A 22,100-nucleotide genomic window follows, 5' to 3' on the forward strand; every position below is an offset into this window, starting at 1 on the left:
TTAACACATTGAATACTGATTGTTTAAGCCAAACTGAAAGTCCAAGAAGTCCCTTTTATTTTTTAATTTTTAAAAAAGATTTATTTACTTCAGAGAGAGAGAGAGAGAGAGATGGGGGAGGGGCAGAGGGAAAGGAAGAGAGGAAGAGAATCTCCAGCAGACTCCCCACTGAGTGCGGAGCCTGACGTAGGGCGCAATCCCAGGACCCTGTGATCACAACCTGAGCCGAAATCAAAAGTCGGATGCTCAACCAACTGAGCCACCTAGGCACCCCATGAGTAGTCCTTTTTATGCACAAATACATACTGGCCTACACAAAAAACCCATCTAAACCCAAAGCTAACTGCACCCCCATTCACAATCACCTCCTTCCCTTATAGCATTCCGGAAATGATGTCCTCCTCTTAGTTACAATGATCACCTCCCCCTGAACTCCACTGGGCCTGGATGGGTTGGTCTTTCCTCCTCTCCTGGCTTTTCAACCTTTCTCCACCCGCTACTTTCCACACTCAATCATTGACACGATTCCTCCACCTTAAAACCAACAAATAAAAATCAACAATGACAAAATGTTTCTTTCAAGCCTATCTGGTGTCTGCTCTCCCTCCCACTTCTTCCCTCTTACGAGACGTGCCTACTGTCTGTATCTGCCTCCCTTCATTCCTCCCCCTGCCACAGGACTCTCCCATGGCCACCATGAGTGCATGAAGCCATTCTCATCAGGGCCACAGTGGCTTCCTTTAGTCATTTATCTCGTGACCTTTCACTAGCGTCTGCAGCTTAACCACATCTCCAGTCTTCAACTAGCCTCTTCTCATGGCTTCCATGCCCTATCTTCGGACTCTTGACTTTCTTGGCCCATTTTTTATTTTGATGATTTCAGTTCACTTTAGAAAGTTCCTAAATGCCTGTGGTGACATTATGGGGGTTGCTTAATTAAGCGGCAATCCAAGTGCTTCCAGCATTCCGAGAAAATATGCGTAGTTCGGGGTGGTCCGCTGTCATCCTAATCAGGAAAGCCATACTCCAGAGGCATACAACACGAGCATTTCTATGACCTGTCACTTTATTAACACCTGATGCTTTGTTAATTAGTCTACTGAATTGTAGAAGTAGATTTTATCTGGTGGACACTGTGAACTATTAACTAGCATTCTGAATATGTGAAAGTGGGTCTCCATGATGAAATTAAAGGTATTCAAGAGTTACAGATGGCTACATTTATTTTAGAATCTCTTTCTATCTTTTCATGAACAGGGCATAAGAGAGGTTTTTGCCCTGTGTAAGATGGAGTTCTCCAACCAGCTCTGAAATCTGGGGAGTTCTAGTTTCTCTGACGTCAGCTCTAAAGGAATAAAACCCTGCCTCTGGAATTTTAGGTGTTTGTCTTGAGTGAAACTCATTCAGGGTGGTGGTCAAAACACCGAAGAGCACAGAATGATGGAATAGTCTCCAGCCTATGTGAGAAACAGCTGTCGTGAACTATTTTTAATTTTCTGAGTAATTAATGTTCAATTTTGAAAGTCAGTGTGGTACAATGTGATTTGTGATCTGATTTCTTTTATAGAATGTGCTAAGATCATGAAGAGATGAGGTAGCCCTTTCCATCTCAACTTCTGGCTACCACAAGCTATCATAAAGAATCTAAGAGCCAAGTTGGCTTAGGGATGGGAACCTTCCAGGGCCAAGGCTTTGGCTTCTGTGCTTCTCTATTAACATGTAACACTGGAAGCAATCTCACCCACTCCTATTTCTTAATGTCCAGGTATTAATGGCCTCCAAATTTCTCTTCTGGGCTCCAGGCTATAATTAACCAACTGCCCTAAAATCCTTTGGATGTCCTATGGTACATTCAATACTGAACTCACCATCTTCTCAATCTCACCCGATGCCCCAACTAGCTCTTTCTGTAATCGCAGTGTTAGTAGTTCCCAAACATTAGTCTATAGACTGACTAGAAGGGTATCACCTAGGGGAACTTATTAAAAATACACAGTCTTAGCTCCCACTGTGATCTTTTGAATAAAAATCTCAGTGTAGAGCCTAGGAATCTAAATTTTTTATTAAAGATTTTATTTATTTATTTGACAGAGGGAGAGAGATCACAAGTAGGCAGAGCAGCAGGCAGAGAGAGAGGGCGAAGCAGGCTCCCTGCTGAGCAGAGAGCCTGATGTGGGGCTCTATCCCAGGACCCTGAGATCATGACCTGGACTGAAGGCAGAGGCTTAACCCACTGAGCCACCCATGCGCCCCAGGAATCTGAATTTTTAACAATCTCCCTAGGTTAGTCCACTATATCACCAGATTTAGGAATTACTGCCTTATGTGGCCAAACTGCCCCAACATCCACCAAAGTAAAAAACTGAGTGCCCAGGCATCTGGGTGGCTCAGTGGGTTAAAGCCTCTGCCTTCTGCTCAGGTCATGATCCCAGGGTCCTGGGATCGAGCCCCGCATCAAGCTCTCTGCTCAGCAGGGAGCCTGCTTCCTCCTCTCTCTCTGCCTGCCTCTCTGCCTAGTTGTGATCTCTGTCAAAAAATAAATAAAATATTTTAAAAACAAACAAACAAACAAACAAATAAACAAACTGAGTGCCATCACGGAAAGTAGGCTTAAAGGGGAAAATACCCAAAAAGAACAGGAGTAAACTTGACTTGTTCATTTAAGAGGGAAAAATCTGCCATCTGTATGTCTTGGTCTATGTTCGCTCTTCTTTGTCTCCCTGGATAGCAATCTGATGGCTCTTACACATCCCGTTTTTCCTCTTCTAGGGAGAGAACTAACCAGTGGTAGTCTATGTTTCTCTCTGTGAGTACCTTTAGTGATAACATTGGAATTCTTTACTTTCATAATTGACCTTATGTATTGGTTTTTAACAATAGAGATGACTTTTTTCCCACTCTGGGTAACATTTCTTGGTGTTAAGAACTTAGGGAAATTTGATTTAGATGGGATCTTGTAGGGGGTGACAGGCCAGTCTATAAGAAGGTCCCAGAAAAACCTCTGGAAATCAATGTCACTCCTTACTAATACTTGAGACAAACATCTTTAATTTGAGGCTGAAGATGTTCCTGACTCCTGAAGACTGATTTAAGTGGCCCATCTAAGGCTTCCCTTGTGTCTGCCCTATCTAGTACCATAGGATATGCTTTCGTTACTTTCATACAACACTCCCTTCTGCAACTAGACCATAGGCATCCCGAAGACAGTGGAGCCACTCAGGTTCCTGGGCACAACACGTGTTGTCTTGGGGCTGGCAGAGGCCCTCGAGAGTCTAACCTCCAATATTCAAATGAGTCTGGGAAACATCTCTCATGGGTGTTGTAAAGTAGATCCTGCAGGAAGTCTCAACCCAATAGCTTCTAGTCTGTACATCATAAAGGGCAAGAAAAAGAAGGAACACCAAAGACAGAGTTCACCCCTCTGAGTGCAAAAATCACTGGCCTCTTCTTCTCTGGGCCCCTCCTAGTCACAGCCCTACCCACCAGGTAGGTTATAGCCGCTGGGTTGACTCAGACGAAGGTGAAGCTTAGACCCAAAGTGACGATGCAGATACAAGTCACTTAAAGAAAAAAAAGTAGGGCGCCTGGGTGGCTCAGTGGGTTAAAGCCTCTGCCTTTGGCTCAGGTCATGATCTCAGGGTCCTGGGATGGAGCCCCGCATGGGGCTCTCTGCTCAGCAGGGAGCCTGCTTTCCTCTCTCTCTGCCTGTTTCTCTGCCTACTTGTGATCTCTGTCTGTCAAATAAATAAATAAAATCTTTAAAACATATATATATATATGTTTAAAACATATATATATATATATATGCACAAAATCTAGTGTGTCCTAGAAGACACTGGTTACATTTTCTCAAATGCTATTCTGCCAGAAAAAATAGAAACAGATTTGTATTTTTGTTGTTGTTTTTGGTTTTTTTTGGATCTTTGTTTTGTTTTGTGCTTTGTTTGTTTGTTTTAACAAAGCTGACATTTTCTCCTAGGAGCTTGTTTAAAGGGATAAGGGGATTTTTTTAGGCTCAGATATACCTGGAATCAAGTAGGCTTTTGAGCCTGGCTATTTTCCTATTGGCCCTGCCATTCCTCAGGGGCCCCGTGTTCAAGATCCACAGTCAACTTGTAAATGAACTTTTGATTCAAGGTTTTCTTTAGAATTAACTCTCTTCTACATCAAGAGAAAAATCGTTGTTTTCATCATTGCAAAAGGATTTTTCCTAAGTGTCCAACAAGGCAATAAACTAGAGCAACTGAACAATGCTTGGAGATAAGGCACAACACTGACTCCTTGTATAGACTTAAAAGGCTAAGTTACCAAGAGAGATAGTAGAACTCTCTTCTCTGGGTAATCCTTAAAAAGAGACTAAATTTGTACCTACTTTCAAGGGTTTAAATATGACCTGGGTGGAAGAGATATCCTCTTCCGGCAAGGCCCTCCCACCAGCCACATCAGCTTTCTGCCTTCTTAGAACAAACATACTGACGGACATTCCTCCCACAACTGGGCTTCATCTGCACTCCTGGTGCAAGGCCACACGCAGACACCCAGAGCCACATTCCCAACCCCATGGCCAACATTTACACTTCCATCCAGATGGTTTTGGGATATCTCACAGTGAAGAAATACTTCTTTCCAAGTCCTTGACAACTATCAGTATCACGCAGGGAGAGGAGGGCACTGTTTGCTCACTGGCTCTAACCCTGTAGCAGTAAGGAGGTTTATAAACAGCTTTCAAAAGTTGGTCATAATCCTGGAGCCCCGAGATCGAGGCCCGCACCAGGCTCTCTACTCAGCAGGAGGGTCTGCTTCTCTCTTGGACTTCCCCCTTCTCATGCTCGCTCGCTCTCATTCTCTCTGTCTCTCTCTCAAATAAATAAATAAAATCTTAAAAGAGCAGGACTCATTCAGTTTCCTCAAAAAATGAAGGAAGATAGGTAGGAGCACACTGACTTTTTCTTGTGCTCTCTTTATTAGCAGTCTCATTTTCATTATTAGAAATCTGGAATTGGAGGGGCGCCTGGGTGGCTCAGTGGGTTAAGCCACTGTCTTTGGCTTGGGTCATGATCCCAGGATCCTGGGATTGAGCCCCAGGTCAGGCTCTCTGCTCAGTGGGGAGCCTGCTTCCTACTCTCTCTCTGCCTGCCTCTCTGCCAGCTTGTCATCTCTCTCTGTCAAATAAATAAATAAAATCTTAAAAAAAAAAAAAAGAAATCTGGAATTGGAATGTATAATCTATCCACCAGGAGCATATATATTTTGAATTAGGGGAGCTTACGTCATCTCGGGTCGCAAGGCTGTGGCCAAGATATGGTTTCATGAATGAACGAAGATATTTATTGACTGTGGCACTTAGGATAAGAATTGAGAACCAATGCTTCGCACAACAGAAACCGTGCAGGAAAAACAGGTTCCAGAGACAGGTACAGGGTGTATGTAGCTATAGAATTTTTAAATATGTATCCTGTTGGCTCTGTTTCTCTGGGGAACCGACTACTAGAGCATCAGTATTTTCTAAAGGCTTCCCAAGGGTTGAAAGGTTCAGCTGGAGTTGAGAACCTCTGTTCTAGGAGTACTTAATCCCTTAGGGGGTCCGTGGGTGGCTTTGAAGGGTCTGAACCCTTGGAACTCAAAGATGAAATTGGGCCTGTATGCTTCCCATACCTCCCTCAAGCTCTCAGCTAGTCCTCAGACTCCCTTCCCTGACATTCCTCCACAAGCACTGTTTGCTTTTGTTTAAGTATCTCTGGTCACAGGAAACACCCGCCTATCTGAGGGAGTCCATCTCCTCTGGAAACGGTTCTAAAAGTCAACCCCCTTGGGCATCTGGGTGGTTCAGTAGGTTAAAGCCTCTGCCTTCGGCTCAGGTCATGATCTCAGGGTCCTGGGATCGAGCCCTGCATCGGGCTCTCTGCTCAGCAGGGAGCCTGCTTCCCCTTGTCTCTCTCTGCCTGCCTCTCTGCCTACTCTGATCTCTGTCAAACAAATAAATAAAATCTTAAAAAAAAAAAAAGTTAAACCCCTTGAGGAAACTGAGGCACAAGGAGCCTTATTTTGAATAAAAGAATCACAAAACACTAGTCAGAAGAATACCTTGTGCTGTTCATGTGAAAATTCTTCATTTTATTGAGGGAAAAATGGAGGTACGGAGAAATTAGTTGTCTTGCCCCAATTAATAGTGTTAATGTTAGGTACGAGGGGGAAAGCCAGGCCCCCTGGTTCTGTTTGGTGTCCTCCCTTGACCGCAGGCAGTAGAGTCCCTTCCTGGAGATAACCCACAGTGGGACACTTCAGAGGAGCAGGGCTGGAGCCTGACTGAGGAAAAAACCCCGATTCCCCGTCTCCCACCTTCGCTCTGAAAGGCAGAGTCGGAAGGGAGTGGCCCGCTTCCTTCTTCCATGCTGAATGCCTCTCCATCCCCGCCAGCCCCGTGACTGAAGATGAAGATGACAAGAAAACCCAGCTCAACGGTCACCCTGATGCTGTACGAGGTACCAGCTGGGAGACACTGGTCTATTTTATCCCCCAGAAAGACGGGCGCAGGCAGCGAAACGAAGAGGCCATGACCACGTTCTGCCTCTGGTCTTCGGAAGGTGTTGGGTAATGATAAGATAAGTGATCTGATGGTTTAAGTTTGACGTGTTTAGGATGGAATCAGGCTCATTAATAACTCGGGGTCCTTAGGTTCAGCATTTCAATATCTTCCATTTGTTACCAAGTAGCTTCACATCTCACCAGGCTGCTTCCTACCTCTGAGTCGGATTGCCTTGTCTATAGATAAAGGCTAATAATATCCAGCTTAGGACCTCAAAGAAGGGGCACCTGGGTGGCTCAGTCATTAAGCCTCTGCCTTTGGCTCAGGGCATGATCCCAGGGTCCTGGGATCGAGTCCCCCGTCGGGCTCCCTGCTCAGCAGGAAGCCTGGCTTTTCCCTCTGCCACTCCCCCTGCTTGTGTTCCCTCTCTTGCTATCAAATAAATAAATAAATCTTAAAAAAAAAAAAAAGAACCTCAGAGAACTATTGCATGGAGTGAATTACCCAAGGGGCCAGTGGGGCACTTGGCATACAGGGGATTGGCCAGTCTTTGGTGGCTGTTATTATTATTACCACAATTATCAAAATGCAAATATTATACTGCCCAATTATTCTCCTGTCTTTTCTCACCACACGACACCCTTTTGAAGACCAGACAGGATATCACAGTATATTCTGAAATCCCCCGATCTCCGTAAGCATAGAAAATACCCCAATCTGTGCCCATGGCAGGTATCAGGAAGAACTTGGGGTGAACTGAATGGAACGGACCCCACCTACCTGATTAATTTGTTCTTTCAGGGGTATTTCCGATCCGAGCTCTGCCTCGAGGCTCACGGGGTCAGTGCATTCAACAAGCGTATCATCAGTCACTTCTCCATTGAGCGGGGGCTCCATGACACTGCTGTGTTGGGGCCACTCAGGGTGCCCAGAGTCAGTGGTCTCTGCACCCTGGACAGTGGCATTTTCATGCCCATCGCCTCTGGCATCAGCTGCTGTCGGCTCGTTTGAAATCACAGCTGAATCACAGGGGGCTTCTGTGTCTTTGGGTGAAAATTCACTCTCTTCAGGCATCTTGGCAATTTCTGCTTTGTCTCCAGTGGCTGAGGTGTCACTGGCGTCGTCAGACATTTTAATACCTGTCAACGTGATTACAAACATTTTCTGCTTTAATCTGAATTGTTAAACTTGAATCCCAAACCCCAAATCATCAAATCTGGTAGTAGAAGGACTTCTTCTAACAATAAGAAACTTTATGTACCCTTAGGGTAGGCTGAACTATGGTTCCCAAAGATATCCTTATCCTAATCCTTGGAATCTGGGAATGTTACCCTTATGCAGCAAAAAAGAATTTTGCATATATGGTTGAATTAAGGATTCTGGGATGGGGAGATTATCCTGGGTTATGTGGGTGGGTCCTAAATGAAATTATAAGTGTCCTTAAAGAAAGACAGAAGGAGATTTGATTACAGAGAGGAGAAGGTGATGAGATGACAGAAGCAGAGCTTGGAGTAATGAAGACAAAGGAAGGGCATAAGCCAGGGGATATGGGGATTTGTAGCCACCAGAAACTGCAAAAGTCAGGGAAACCATTCTCCGCTCAGAGATGCCAGAAGGAACCAGACCTACCAACACCTTGACTTTAGCTTGGTGAAGCTGGTTTTGGATGGCTGACCTCCAGAACTGTAAGAGAAGAAATCTGTGTTGTTATAAGCCACTAGTTTGGTGTAATTTGTTACAGCAGCCATAGGAAACTAATACGACCCTACAGTGCTATCTCTAAACTTTCATGGATCTCTGATGTGGTATGGGGGGATATGTCTATGGAAACTAAGAGCATTATCTGTGTCTGTGAAATTACTTAACATCACTTTATTAATTATAATTGTAGCAATAATGAGAATAAGTACAGAAAAGACCCAAGAGCTTATCAAAAACAACTGGACCTTTAGCTTTGCAACACTGTCAGAGATTCACATCAAGAAAGAGACCTATGAACACATAAGTGTGCTTTGCTGGACACCAGCTGGTGAAGGTCTGGGCTTTATTTGGACAACAGTTTACACAGGGAAATACAGGAGTTGGGAGGGAAATAAGAGCAGGTCACTCTTACGAAAGTACCTAAAAAGCTGAAAACTTTTTATGAAGCTTGCAAGTTATTATATCTTATAGGACAGCACCATTCAACAGAAATTTTTGCAATGATGACAATGTTCTATGTCTGCATTGTCCAATGTTGTAATTAATATCCACATATGCCCACTGAACATGGGACATGTGGCTGGTGCAACTGAGCACCTTTTTTTTTTTTTCAAGATTTATTTATTTAAGAAAGAGAGAGTGGGCCTAAGAGCAGAGGGAGAGGGGGAGAATCTCAAACAGCCTCCCTGCTGAGCCTGGAGCCTGATGTGGGGTTTGATACTATGACCTTGATACCCTGACCTTGAGATCATGACTTGAGCAAAATTAAGAGACGGGTACTTACCTCACTGAGCCAACCAGGTACCCCCCCCCACCCAACCTTTTTTTTTTTTTTTTTAAGATTTTATTTATTTGACACAGAGAGATCACAAGTAGGCAGAGAGCCCGGCAGAGAGAGAGAGAGGGAAGCAGGCTCCCTGCTGAGCAGAAAGCCTGATGCGGGACTCGATCCCAGGACCCTGAGATCATGACCTGAGCCAAAGGCAGAGGCTTAACCCACTGAGCCACCCAAGCGCCTCTCAACTTTTTAAAAATGGGTTCTACACCCAGCATGAAGCCCAATGTGGGGCTTGAACCCATGACCCTAAAATCAAGACCTGAGCTGAGATCCATGGCCAGAGGCTTAACCAACTAAGCCACCCGGGTGCCCCAGCAACTACTTTTTAAATTTTATTTAATGTTAAATGATTTAAGTTTACAGTTTACATAGGCATGTGTAGCTAGCAGCTACCTTACTGGAGATAGCACAGATCTGGAAGGCTAATTTAAGATGACAGTTTTCTCAGGCTAACATGAAAACACAGTGTTCTCACTACACCAGACGCCACGTCTCAGTCCGATCAGTGGATATTTTTGTTGACCTCAGTGTTTACCAACTGGTCAAACCTCTAGTTGCCACTAAAGCCACGGTATGTGAGAAGCCACTTAACATACTGGCCACATGGAGTGTAGGCTTTCGATCACACGCATCTGTAACTCTGGTCCCTCACGGAGCCGTCCCCAAGGTTGTCTGGCTAGTGTCTTTGCTCGTGCTCTGTTGTCCCCATTCCTTTCTCAAGGTTTCACACACCACTCTCCTGTTGTGACTTTCAAATATCTACTTCATTCCATTGAGATGGAATGTAAAGGAGTGGTTTCCAGAAACCGAAGGAAGAGGAATGAGGAGGGACTAATGGGCACAGATTTCTATGATGTGGGAAGAAAATGTTCTAAAATTAGATAGTAATGGCTGCACAACTGTGTGAATATTCCGAAGACCACTGAAACTGCACACTATCAAACAGTGAGTTCAGTCATATGTGAATTATATCTCAATATATTAAGAGTATACACAATACATACAACCTATAATGGTACACGTTAATAACACTGTTATTTTAAAAATTCTACTTCTGGATAAATAGTCCCCATGGCCAGCTGGACACTTGTTCCCATCTAAATGAAAACCTGTTGTCTTACTGCTAATACTTGTTCTTCCTCTTAACGGTGCCTAGATTTCCCCAATAACCCAGGCTTAAAACTATCATTTATTGAAAGCTATCATTTATTGAGTGCCTATTAAGGCAGGCTCTTTGCACATATTGTCTCCTGTGGGTCAGATATTAGGATCTCCATTTTATAGAGGAGACAACAGAGGCTCAGTAAACGGCAGGTTTGAAATTTGAACCCATCTAACCTTGAAGTTGAAACATATCACAACTGTATCTGCAGTGCCACCAAGTGTCTTCTCTTACATTGAACCAGTGCCCAAATCCTAGAGGCCCTTGATTCAGAATTCATGTCTTGTCTTTTACCTCTCTCCCCATGGCTACCCCTCTAGCTCAGGTTCTCATTATGGTTCATGCTGGTGATTTCAACACTGGGTTCACCTTCACCTGTTGCTCTCCCTTTCACTTCCCATCCCTTCCCTATCCCATTCCCATATTCTCAGGGCCTTTGTACCATTGAGATGAAGCCACCAGCTTTAGCTGGCATCCAAGCACCTCTGCACTCCAGTCCCACCAGCGTTCCTCCCACTGTTCCCTTCCAAAACCTGGGCTGAGACTGGGACATTCCCATGGCTGTTGGTTCAATATGTTGTGTTTCACACATTGAAGACCCAGTGAAAAAAACCACAGCCTCCATTGTTCATTCCACCCAACTGGATACCATTTTTCTTCCTCTGACCTGCCAGAGTGCTTTGTGTCTAGCTCACCTTGGTTAGAGTTGCTTGAGGGTTTTCCTATTCTCGTACATTGTAAATGCTATGAAGACAAGGGTTTTCCGTATCTTGTTTTCATATTTGATGTAGCACTTAACGTGGTTTCTTGAACATAGTGGGAAGCTCAACACATATGTATATTGTTATATTAATATTTTTGGAGACTTAGAATTAAAATGTAATTTGGATTAGTGTTTTTGTATTTCTTGGGCAAACACCCAGTGGTATGATTACTGGATTGTAGGTGTACCTCTGTGTTTATGGCAGCATTATTTACAAGAGCCAAACTCTGGAAGCAGCCCAAGTGTCTCTCAGTAGATGAATGGAAAAAGATGTGAGATAGATATATATATCTCACATATATAGATATACATATCTAATAATATATATATATATATATATATATATATATATATATTATTCAGCCAGAAAAAAGAATAAAATCTTGAAATCTTGGCATTTGCAATAACATGGAAGGAGCTAGAGTATAAAGCTAAGTGAAATAAGTCAGAGAAAGACAATACCATATGATTTCACTTGTATGTAGAATTTAGGAAAGAAAACAGACAAAGAAAAAAAGAGAGAGAGAGAGACAAACCAAGAAACAGACTCTTGACTATAGAGAACAAACTGATGGTCACCAGAGGGGAGTGGGTGGGGGGGTGGCGGAAACAGGTGATGGGGATTAAAGAGGGCACTCGTGATGATCACCAGGTGTTGTACAGAATCGCAGAATTACCACCTTGTACACCTGAAATTAATAGAACACCGTATGTTAATTATATTGGAGTTTAAGTTCTTAAAAATGTCATCTGAAATGAAAGCAAGAAAATGCCTTTACCCCATTTACTCCTCAAGAGCAACCTTACAGCAAATGGTTCCAAACATTCTATATTCTCTTTCCTTTGTCCTTTGTCACCCAATGAACTAAGTTAGCATGTCTCCTTTCAAACAAAAATGCTTGAATTCAGTAATAAACTCCCGCAAACAAGTCTACGGGTGGGAAAGGCAAAAAAAATGCACACTTCGCTTTAGCTGCCATATAAAGTCAAGGATAGTCAAGGCGGGAGGTGATCTGCAATGAGTATGGTCAATGCCTACCTGAAACAGCAGAGAAGGAAACAATGCCACCGTACAGACAAGGGAGTTGCCGTGGCTCATGGGAGGAAGGTGGAACTGAGTGAGGGTACTTGAGAAGCTGCCATCCATTTGGAAACTTACAAAATCTTCTTGAAAATCTCTGAGTCAGGACTGGGCTAAGACAGTTGGCAAACGGCAGCCTGCTGCCACATCTTGCTCTCCGCTGTTATGGTAAATAAGATTTAATTGGGCCACAGACACATTCATTTGTTGATAGACCATCTTTGACTTCCCTAACACTGCAATGGTTGAGTTGCGTGGCTGAAAAGAACTTATGGCCGGATGCCTGGGGGGCTCAGTTGGTTAAGAGGCTGCCTTCGGCTCAGGTCATGATCCCAGGGTCCTGAGACTGAGTCCCACAGGGCTCCCTGCTCGGTGGAAAGCCTACTTCTCACACTCCCACTGCCTGCAGCTCCCCTGCTTGTGTTCTCGAACTCTCTCTCTCTCTCTGCCAAATAAATAAAATCTTGGAGGAAAAAAAAAAAAAAGACCTTATAGCCCACAAAGTCACAAAGCCTGAAATATTTACTATCCAGCCCTTGACAAAAATGTTTGTGACCCCTGGTCTAGTACGTGCGTGGCTCAGGAGCCATGACCTAAACCTCTTTCCGTTTTATTCTATCCTCATCTGGGTCCTGGGGACGTAAGGAAAATGGGTACGTGAATAAATGATGCTTCGGCATCACTTTTGTTCCCACCTTGTATCCATGAGTACCTGGTTAGAGGCACTGTCTGATAGTTTTATTTCTTTGTAATTTGAAAATCCTTATTATTCATCTGGACGACTAAGGCACTCCGAACTATTTCACTTTTCTAGAAGCAGGGACGTGAGAATAAACCTAGCTACAATAAACATTCCTGGGCAAAGCAAAAACATTTTGGACGCTTTATTGATTATGCTTTGCCCTAAATGTGTCTCCATGCTGTTCCTAACTGGCTCTAAAATACTTCAGGATCTATTACGCAACATACGCGCAACGTAGGTGTAACTTACAGGCAGGGATGAAGGCGATGAGGGGGGTGGGGGGTAAGGAGGGCGGGGCATGGTTGGTTAACATCAGGGGTGCCCTGTTCAGGAATATACTCTCCGGAGGTCTTGAGTTAGCATTCAGAATCTGTCACTGGGGGCACCTGGGTGGCTCAGTCAGTTCAACATCTGCCTTTGGCTCTGGTCATGATCCCAAGGTCCTGGGATCGAGTGCCGCATCGGGCTCCCTGCACCTTGGGGAGCCTGCTTCTCCCTCTGCCTCTCTGTCTCTCATGAATAAATAAATAAAATATTTAATTTAAAAAAATCTGTTACTGAGTGTTCCCTCTAGATAGGGTTTCACTAACACCCTTAGTCACTACCCCAGGCTGTGCTAATTAGCACAAGGGAGATTAGAAACCATTTTTCACCAGTGAAATGGGAAATGCTTCAGATAGGTGGACTGGCTAGCAATCACCCACAGGTGCGACCTGCCCTTCTGTTCCCAGGGCATAAGATTATTCCGGGTTCAGCAGCTTAGCGCCCTTTGAGATAGACATTTTCTAGTTCTGCCTTGATTGTGAGAGTACACCAAAGCCTGACTGGGTTAGCTGAGTCCTGCCTCTAGAGCAGTCCATGCCAGAGGCCCCAAAGGATGGAGACTTCATCAAGCTTCTAAGAACAAGCTGAGGGTCCAGGTGACTTAGGTCTGTTCACCTCAGCTGTAGAAACAGCTGTAGAAAAATGGCTGAGCAAAACCTCTTTTCCCTGTGACTGCCCTGCCTTCAACCATCAACAGGAAGCCATCCCTTCAGAAATACCCCAAATAAGATGTTGAACCCATACTGTTAAAAATATTGACCGTCAACCTATACATTTCGAAGACTATATTTTGACATCATTTGGGATAATAAAAATGGCCACCACACTGTTCACCCTACTTTAACTGCTAATTGTATGTTATCTTTAATCTCTGTTTACTTTGACCTGTTACAGGTCTCCGTTTTCTCTAAACCAAAACCAAACCCCCAAATCTTCGTTCGCTCTCGTTGACCTTCATCTCCTCTGCGTATTATGACAGGAGAGATGTAATCCGTTTTGAAGACTGTGCCCTTGTATCCGAGGCCATTAGAAACTGTTGTATCCTAAAGACAGCTGTTCAGGCACAGTGACCATCAGAGTGCACTCCGACTACAGCTGTGACACACGCTATTTCCTGGGACAGTCCCTATCTTAGCCTGGGTACCCCAGAAGCGGTAAGACATAAATCTCTCCTGATTTAGGGTTTGGAACACTCATCACCACAGACTGTCTTGATGCTAGCGAAACTCAACCCACAGAAACAAGGAGGCTTCTTTAGGAAACTTCAAGGAGAGGAAGAGTAGCATATAAAGGAGCCTTTGTGGGCTGGGAATAAGTTAGTTTTTCATGAGTAAATTCATTCATCACCTAAAATGCTCCCAGAACTATTGGAGTAAGTACACCATGCGCTCCAAAAATAAGTTCAAAACGGAAGACATGGCTACTGTCTTTCAGAAAATGAATAATCTGTTTTCACGTTATCCCTGGTCAATGAAGATCCAGGAGACTGTTTCAAGCAAACATGCCACGGTTAAGAGAAGATACAAAACAGCATACCAGATAAGGGAAAGATGTGCTGGAATGACACTGACCTCCTGCAAAGGAGAACCTTGAACTGGAATGAGACTGACCTTGTGCCGAGGAGAACCTTGAAAGTGGCTTTGCTTGGAATACTCAGGCATGGTGAGATAAGCGTATGTGCAAATGCCCTGCACCAGGAATGATGTCTAGATAACTGGGATGAATATGTGGCCCCACCAGGAGGCAGTATGAAAGAATAGGGGGCAGGTGGCTTGGGGGTGGGGGGTAGGGGAGTTCTCTAAGAGAGAGAATGCTCTGGTCCCACCGTCTCTGTGTGGGTGCACAACTCATTACTGTTGAGCTTCCTCCCTTCCTCCTCTGTGGAGTAAGAGGGGACAAAATGCTCTGGATACTGGGTTTCCAAACCCCGAAGACTGCAGGACTGGGACCAGTCCATGATGGTAGAGAAAAATGAGGACAAGATCGCAAGTTTTTCATCAGTCTAAATTTATTACAGGACTGCCTTCATCTTACAAGGTTGGACTTCACGCCTTTCTTGGCATTAAAATCTTTCACTCTATGAAATAGTAGTGCCGTGGAATGATTTCTTTTTAAAGAGACTCTTTTGGCAAAATAAGAATTTGGTAACACAGTACCCTAGGGAAAATCACTGCCCCCAATTTTAAAAAGGACTGGTCAGTGAGGACCAGGAACAAAAATTCTGGGTGAGAGGTTACTCAGCTCCTAAGAGATCCCCCCTTAGGAAGTCCTAGCTTGTTTCCTCCTGTCTGTCTTGCACCGGTCTCCTGTGTATTTTTCTGAACTACAGATGGGACCTATTTGCTCCCCTGTTTAAAAACCATTAGGTTTTTGATGTCTGGGTAGCTCAGTCTGTTAAGCGTCTGCCTTCAGCTCAGGTCATGATCCCGGGGTCCTGGGATGGAGTCTCACATGGGGCTCCTCCTCGCTCAGGAGGGAGCCTGGTTCTCCCTCTCTCTGCCGCTCCCCCTGCTTGTACGCTCTCTCTCTCTGACAAATAGATAAAATCTTCAAGAAAAAAAAAATTAGGTTTAAACCCCTTTGCATGACATCTGTGACCCCGATCTCTTTATCTACCTCCTCCAGCTCTTAGGACACCTTCCACTCTGGCCTCACCAGACTTTCCATTAGTGCTCACAGCTTGTAACCACTCCCTACCTCGCCTTTGCCTGTCTGGTTCCCCTGTCTGGGCTGCCCTGCCTTCAGCCGCCTGGCAACCTCCTACTCATCTCTCCATGTCTAGTGTTACTTTTTACTCTAAAATTTTCCCTAATTTCCCCCACTCCTTTCCCAAGAATTAATTGCTTCCCGAACTTCCATGCTCTGTGTGACACTCTGCACGGACTTCTACAGCATCTGTAAGGCGGATCTGTCTGTGTGTCATTTCCTCCTCCTCCAGGACTGTGACCAACGGAGCACTGAGCTTGGGTTCTGACCCTCCGATGTTTACAGAACTGAAATATATTGTTTGATACTGATTCAAGAGAGAGAATATTTGACATTAGCCAGACTTATAAATAAATGGCTTCTTGTATGGGCCGAATCCTTGGTATTCTAGAAAGCCCCCCCTCTCACCCTCAAACTCCTTCTGCACTGACTCCCTTGTGTTTCAAATACTACCCTGGAAGTTTCATTCCTTTGCTTAAAGCTTACAATGTAAGGACTTATCAGAGTCTTTCCTGAGCTCAGGCTCTGATGGAGGAAAGGCGGGAGCAGGGGGTGAATATGGGTGAGGTTGGAAAGGGGCACTAGGAAGAAAGGAGGGCAGAAAGAGGCCTCTGAGGAGAGAGGCTGTCTCCTCGGTTAAGTCGGGTTGGGGGGTTGGGGTTCAAAAGACACTGATTTGAGAAGCCACCTGTTTGTACCCCTACAGTTTGGGATGGGAACTGATGGGATGAGCAGGATGCAGATACACAGCCCTAAGCCCAGACAGAGATAACGTCTTACTCCAGGAAAGAGCAGTGAAGTTCAGGCGCCTGGACGGAGACGGCTGGAAATAGTCACCAGATTCCAGCACGGAAGAGGAGAGAGTGGGCGAGCGGGTGGGGCCTGGGGAGCCTGGGTTAGTCTCGGCCTGGGGCCGTGAAGCCAGGTGGTACCAGCTTCGGGTGTTGGCTGGGGTGGAAATGCAAGCGCGGCTGCAAGGGAGATGATGAAGTTGGGTGGGAAGTCAAGGCCAGAGCCGCTCGGTTTTCCAAAGCCAGAGCTCGGCTTTCCGAGGCCAAAGGCCAGCATACCCCACGATGGAAGCCTTTGCCTTATGGGGACCTGCTCCCTCTGTGACCCCCGGTGGCGGGGGCCCTGCAGCCTGCCTCTGACTCGGACCCGGGACCCTGGGGAAACTTTCTCAGCTTTGCTCGGTGCCGGGACCGGATAGTTGGAGAGCACGGGTCAGGCTTCGCGGAGGTTCACGCCGGCCGAGGGGGCAGACCCCGAGTGCGGGCGTGTGGGTGTGTGCATGAGCGTGGACCCAGAGCGACACACACTCACACACACACACTCACACGCCCGCACCCACGCAGGGCCCTCGGCCGCGCCGCCCGCACCTCCCCGGACCTTCACCCCAAAGTCCGGTCCTCCCGGGTCCCGCGCCCGGTGCCAAGTCCCTGCCGATGGCTTCCCACTAACGCAGCGGGCACGAGTCGGGGGCCAGGAAGAGCAGCGACGGCAGGGTCTCCCCACCACCCCGCTGCGGCGGTCCCCGCACTCCCCCGCCCGCCGGGGAAAGGGGATGCGGAGAGGGTGCCCGGGGCTCTTACCGCTCAGGCGGCCGAGTGCGCGCGGCAGCGCCCGCCGGGTCCCGCCCCGCCACGTCGGCAGGGCCGGCGGGGACGCGGCCGGAGGGCGGGCCGGGAGGGGGACACGGGGCGGCCGGCCGAGCTGCCCCGCCCCGCCGCCGGCCCAGGAGGAGCCCCGCCCCCGCGTGCGGCCCGCCCCGGAGCGGGAGCGCGGCACGCTCAGCCCGGCACCCCCCTGGGCCCGGCGGGGATCCTGCTGGGAAATTTGGCTTTTCAGCTCTGTGCCCGCCGGGAGAGCCGAAGGGCGCTACCCCCACCTGGGGCGGGTCTCGGGGGTTCCCCGCGACTGTTTCCTGCCTTTAAAGGCGCCCGGAAAACCCCGCAGGCAGTTTCCCGAGGAGGCGATCGCTCAAGTTCAGCAAAAGTTTATGATGCCTCGATTGTGCGTTAAGCAGCTTTCCCTTACCCTGCCGGAGGGAATGTAATCTGATTTAAAACCAACCAAGTAAACAAAAAGCTTTCTAGAAGGCCAATTTGGAAATGGGGATCAAAATTGAAAAGCATAAGCTTTGGCCCAGGAATCCCACATTTTGCAAATGTGTCTTCAGAGTCAAATGTGCGAATATGTATTTGGGAGGATATTTATTGTTGTTTATGCCTGGAAAAACCTGAACATAATACTCTGTCCCACAATAAAAGATTGGTTAAGTAAATTATAGCAGCTTCGAACAGTCGCATATGCTGTGGCCACTAAAAATTATTAACTATCCATTCGATTTGTTGACATGCAAAGAAGGCAAGCCATAGCCAAATTTTAAGTTGAGGCCGGGGAAGTTTACAAGAGTATGTATTGTGTAAATATTTTATTATATATCTATATATGATCTATACCTATATATCTATATATATATCATAAGTTAGGGAAAATACAATTTTAAAGACTGATTCTTTCCAAGTTCTGCAATTTTGAGTGTTAGCAAATTTTGTTCAAAAGGTATGACAGGTGTGTTTTGGCGTACCAGGGACACAAACACCGTACAGGTGACTTCTGTGCCTGCCTACTGACATCAAGTACCTTTGCCCCACCTGCCTTCCAGGCTGAGCTGAATGGTAAGAGTGCAATCACATATTTCCTCTTAAGGGCGGGTTTCCTTTTCTCCTTTGACCCTAAACCACACCTTTCCAATAAAAGACTGTCAAGCAAGCAACTCTAGCAAAGAGGGAAGTTCCTTGCTGGCTGCAAATTATACCTTTTTAGGCAGCTGCTGCTGCTTCCAAGCCCACCAGGTTTTATTACAAAAACTTCTTATTTTTTGCAATTGCTTATTCATATAAAAAATTCCAGAGTCTTTAAAACACACACATATATATAAAAAACAAGGGGCACCTGGGTGGCTCAGTGGGTTAAAGCCCCTGCCTTCGGCTCAGGTCATGATCCCAGACTCCTGGGATGGAGCCCTCGCATTGGGCTCTCTGCTCACCAGGGAGCCTGCTTCCTCCTCTCTCTCTGCCTGCCTCTTTGTCCACTTGTGATCTCTCTCTGTCAAATAAATAAATAAGATCCTAAAAAAAATTAAAACAAAAACAAAAACAAAACCACATATATCAGGGTTCTGGGAGAACCCTGCATCGGGCTCTCTGCTCAGCAGGGAGACTGCTTCCTCCTCTCTCTCTCTCTCTCTGCCTACTTGTGATCTCTGTCTGTCAAATAAATAAATAAAATCTTTAAAAAAAAACACATATAAAAGCAGAGAATAATATGACAAATACTTATTTGTGTAAGAAAAAAAGTAGAGACTATTATGACAATAGGTAGATTGTCATATTTATTTTCTTTTTGTCATATTTATTTTAGAATCCTCTTTTAAAAGAAAAAAAATGTTAAAGATATGTTGGAAATCCTTTCCATTGCATTTTCCGCCTTCCATGAAGGTAACCACTGTCCCAAGGTTACTGTATATCCTGCCCACCCATATTTTTATACTTTACCACGCATACCTTTATCCATATGATGTAGGAGAGATGTTAGGGTTCAAAGCCAATGGCCAAGAAAGAATTCTGGAGATGTCTTTAGTGCAAAAGGTGGTTTTATTAAAGCACAGGGACAGTAGGGCACCTGGGTGGCTCAGTGGGTTAAGCTTCTGCTTTTTGCTCAGGTCATGATCTCTTGGTCCTGGGATGGTGCCCTGCATTGGGCTCTCTGCTCAGTGGGAGCCTGCTTCCCCCTTTCTCTCTCTGCCTACTTGTGATCTCTCTCTCTGTGTCAAGTAAATAAATAAAGCCTTCTAAAAAAAATAGTAAAGCATGGGGACAGGACCCATGGGCAGAAAGGACTGCACTGGGGTCACAAGGAGTGACCCATTTTATACTTTCAAGTTGGGAAAGGATTCGGGATAGCGTAAGCCTCTAAGGAATTTTGGAAGCACGGTTTCCAGGACCTTGAGGGGGCTAGCTCTTGTTGAGAAAAGGTCATTTATTACTGTTTAATAAAGCCTGAGTCATGAGACCCTTCAGATGTATATCAGTGGGCCATGTGCTTGGAGGATGATCGCCAACATGTATCTTGGGGGGTAGAGATAAAGGAGGTTTCCAAAAGGAATTTTTATATATTAAAGTAGACTTACAGGATCCTGGAGGGTCGGGCTAAAATTGCCATTTGGTCTTGGCAAAGTATTAACATCGAGGCAGCTGAGTCCCTAGAGCAATGCCACTCTGCCTGTTTCAAGGACTTGTCAATAGGCTGTAAACAGTAAGGAAATTTAGTAACTTTTCCTCTGCCTTTGTTTCCCACATCACGTAGATATTAAATGGAATTCATTTTCAGTGTTTTAAAAATGTATAAATAACATCCTCTACATTTGTTTACTCAACCTTATATTTTTGAGAATCACTTATGTTCATATATGTAGATCTAGTGCACTGATCTCCATGTCTCATAGGAGCCCACTGTATGAATATCCACGAATGTCCATCAATTTTTTCTACTCCCCAGTTGATGGACATGTGATGCATTTCAGGTTTCACTATTGCACAAAGTGCTGCAGTGGTCCGATCTCTGTATGCTTTCTGGTGTCTCAGGCTAGAGCTGGAATAGCCAGGTCACCTTTACTAGACATCTGAAGTTGTCTGTCCTCCTGTGTGCGTCAGCTGAGATGGGGAAGCTGGGGACTCCACTGAAATGGGCTTTCTGCTCCTTTTCCCACTTCTGTTCTTTCTGGGACCTGCACACCCACCATACACGTGCCTCATGGTACAAATAAGGCATGTTCTCCTGGTAAGGGACAGGGAGTTGATGATTTCTTCAGTCTTCAGCACTACAGATAACGTCTAAGAAAGGACTGGGTGAGAATGACCAGACAAATCGAATCCCAGACCACTGGCTCTAGTCATCTCAATGACAAGACTCCCTAGCTCCCCGAGGGATAAGTGACTTAGGGAGGACATCTGGACCTTGTCCTTTTTCCGACCAGTTCTTGGATGCCTGAGCGGACACATACACCAGACCACAATCCTCAGTAAAAACTCCAGACCCCGAACCAAAAAGAGACTCTCTTTTCTTGTCTGTTCTGAGGCTCCCAGATGCTCTATCCATATCTGCACTCTTTCCCTATCCTTAATATACTCTGCTCTCACTCCCTCCTGGCTCACATTTGATTTCATCCCTGCACATAGCCCAGGACCCTCTTGGCTGGCCTTGTGGGACCCCCCTCTGGGTCCCTGGCCCCAGCCTGCCTCCATCACAACCATTCATTAAATACAAAAATTTTTTAAAGATTTTATTTATTTCCTTATGTAAGTAATCTCTATACCTAACCTGGGCCCCATGCTCATGAGGCTGAGATCAAGAGTCAGCTGCTCTTCCGACAGAGCCAGTGAGGCCCCCCAATTAAACAAAACTTTTGTGAGTATACTATGTACCTAGATCTGCTTTAGGGGCTGGGAATACAATAAGGAGGAAAGCCAAGTCCCGCTCTCAAGGAACTTCCATTCGGTTGAAAGGGAAAGACCCTCACTAGATAACATATCAGGGGATGGCATAAAGCAGGATATAGCGTCCATAGGTCTACAGAATGATGCGTGGGAGCAACGGTGTTCTGGGAAGACCATGGCAATGAAGCGGTATTTTAGTATAGACTTCAAAGAAGTAAGGGAGTGAGCAAAGGTGATATGAGGGGACAATTTCAGGCGGAGAGGACAGAAAGAGCAATGTGGGAACAACCTGGTGCACTCACAGAATGGGAAAGTGGCCATTGTGGCTGGAGCGGAGGGAGGGTGGGCCAGACTAGAAGGAATGAGCCCACAGAGGTAGTGGAGTCTAAGGGGGGAGGCAGACTAGGCAGTGCCTTGCAAACCACAGTTGGGATCTTGGCCAATGCTTTGAATGAGAATCCTTATGGATTTTGAGTAGGAGTGTGCCATGATTCTCGTGTCTGATTCTTACTGGGCTGGGAGAGGATGAAAGTGGGTGGGTGGGTGGAAGGAAGGGCAGAAGTCGACACCAGTTAGGAGGTCATTGTGGTTATCCATGGGATAGATGACTATGGGTTTGGCCACCATGGGAGTGGTGGAGAGCACGAGAGTTGTTTTGCTTGTAGAGAGATATTTCAAAGAAACACCCAATAACATTTGCTCAAGGATTGGATGTGGAGTTTGAGGAAAAGAAAGAAGTCATACATTAGTCCAAGG

The 22,100-nt window shown here is 45.7% G+C and overlaps 1 protein-coding gene across 5 annotated transcripts in view; it reads right to left on the minus strand.

The window, feature by feature from the left end:
* Positions 1-22,100, minus strand: part of FAM114A1 (family with sequence similarity 114 member A1) — a 91,415-nt gene that overhangs the window by 56,741 nt on the left and 12,574 nt on the right. For 2 of the 5 annotated variants that reach the window (XM_082728887.1, XM_082728883.1), the window contains exons 1-3: positions 17,436-17,553; positions 8,156-8,209; positions 7,307-7,665 (exon numbers count right to left, since the gene is read on the minus strand). Coding sequence is in view for 4 of the 5 variants with exons in the window: in XM_082728883.1 (XP_082585009.1) it covers positions 7,307-7,657 (351 nt within the window). In the remaining variant the exon portion in view is untranslated. Of the gene's footprint in view, positions 1-7,306; positions 7,666-8,155; positions 8,210-15,990; positions 16,131-17,435; positions 17,554-22,100 lie in introns of those variants that run through there. The other 3 variants (XM_082728884.1, XM_082728885.1, XM_082728886.1) reach the window with 3 other exon arrangements.

This window comes from Mustela nivalis (assembly GCF_964662115.1).
Source record: "Mustela nivalis genome assembly, chromosome: 4".
Classification (NCBI taxonomy): Eukaryota; Metazoa; Chordata; class Mammalia; order Carnivora; family Mustelidae; genus Mustela; species Mustela nivalis.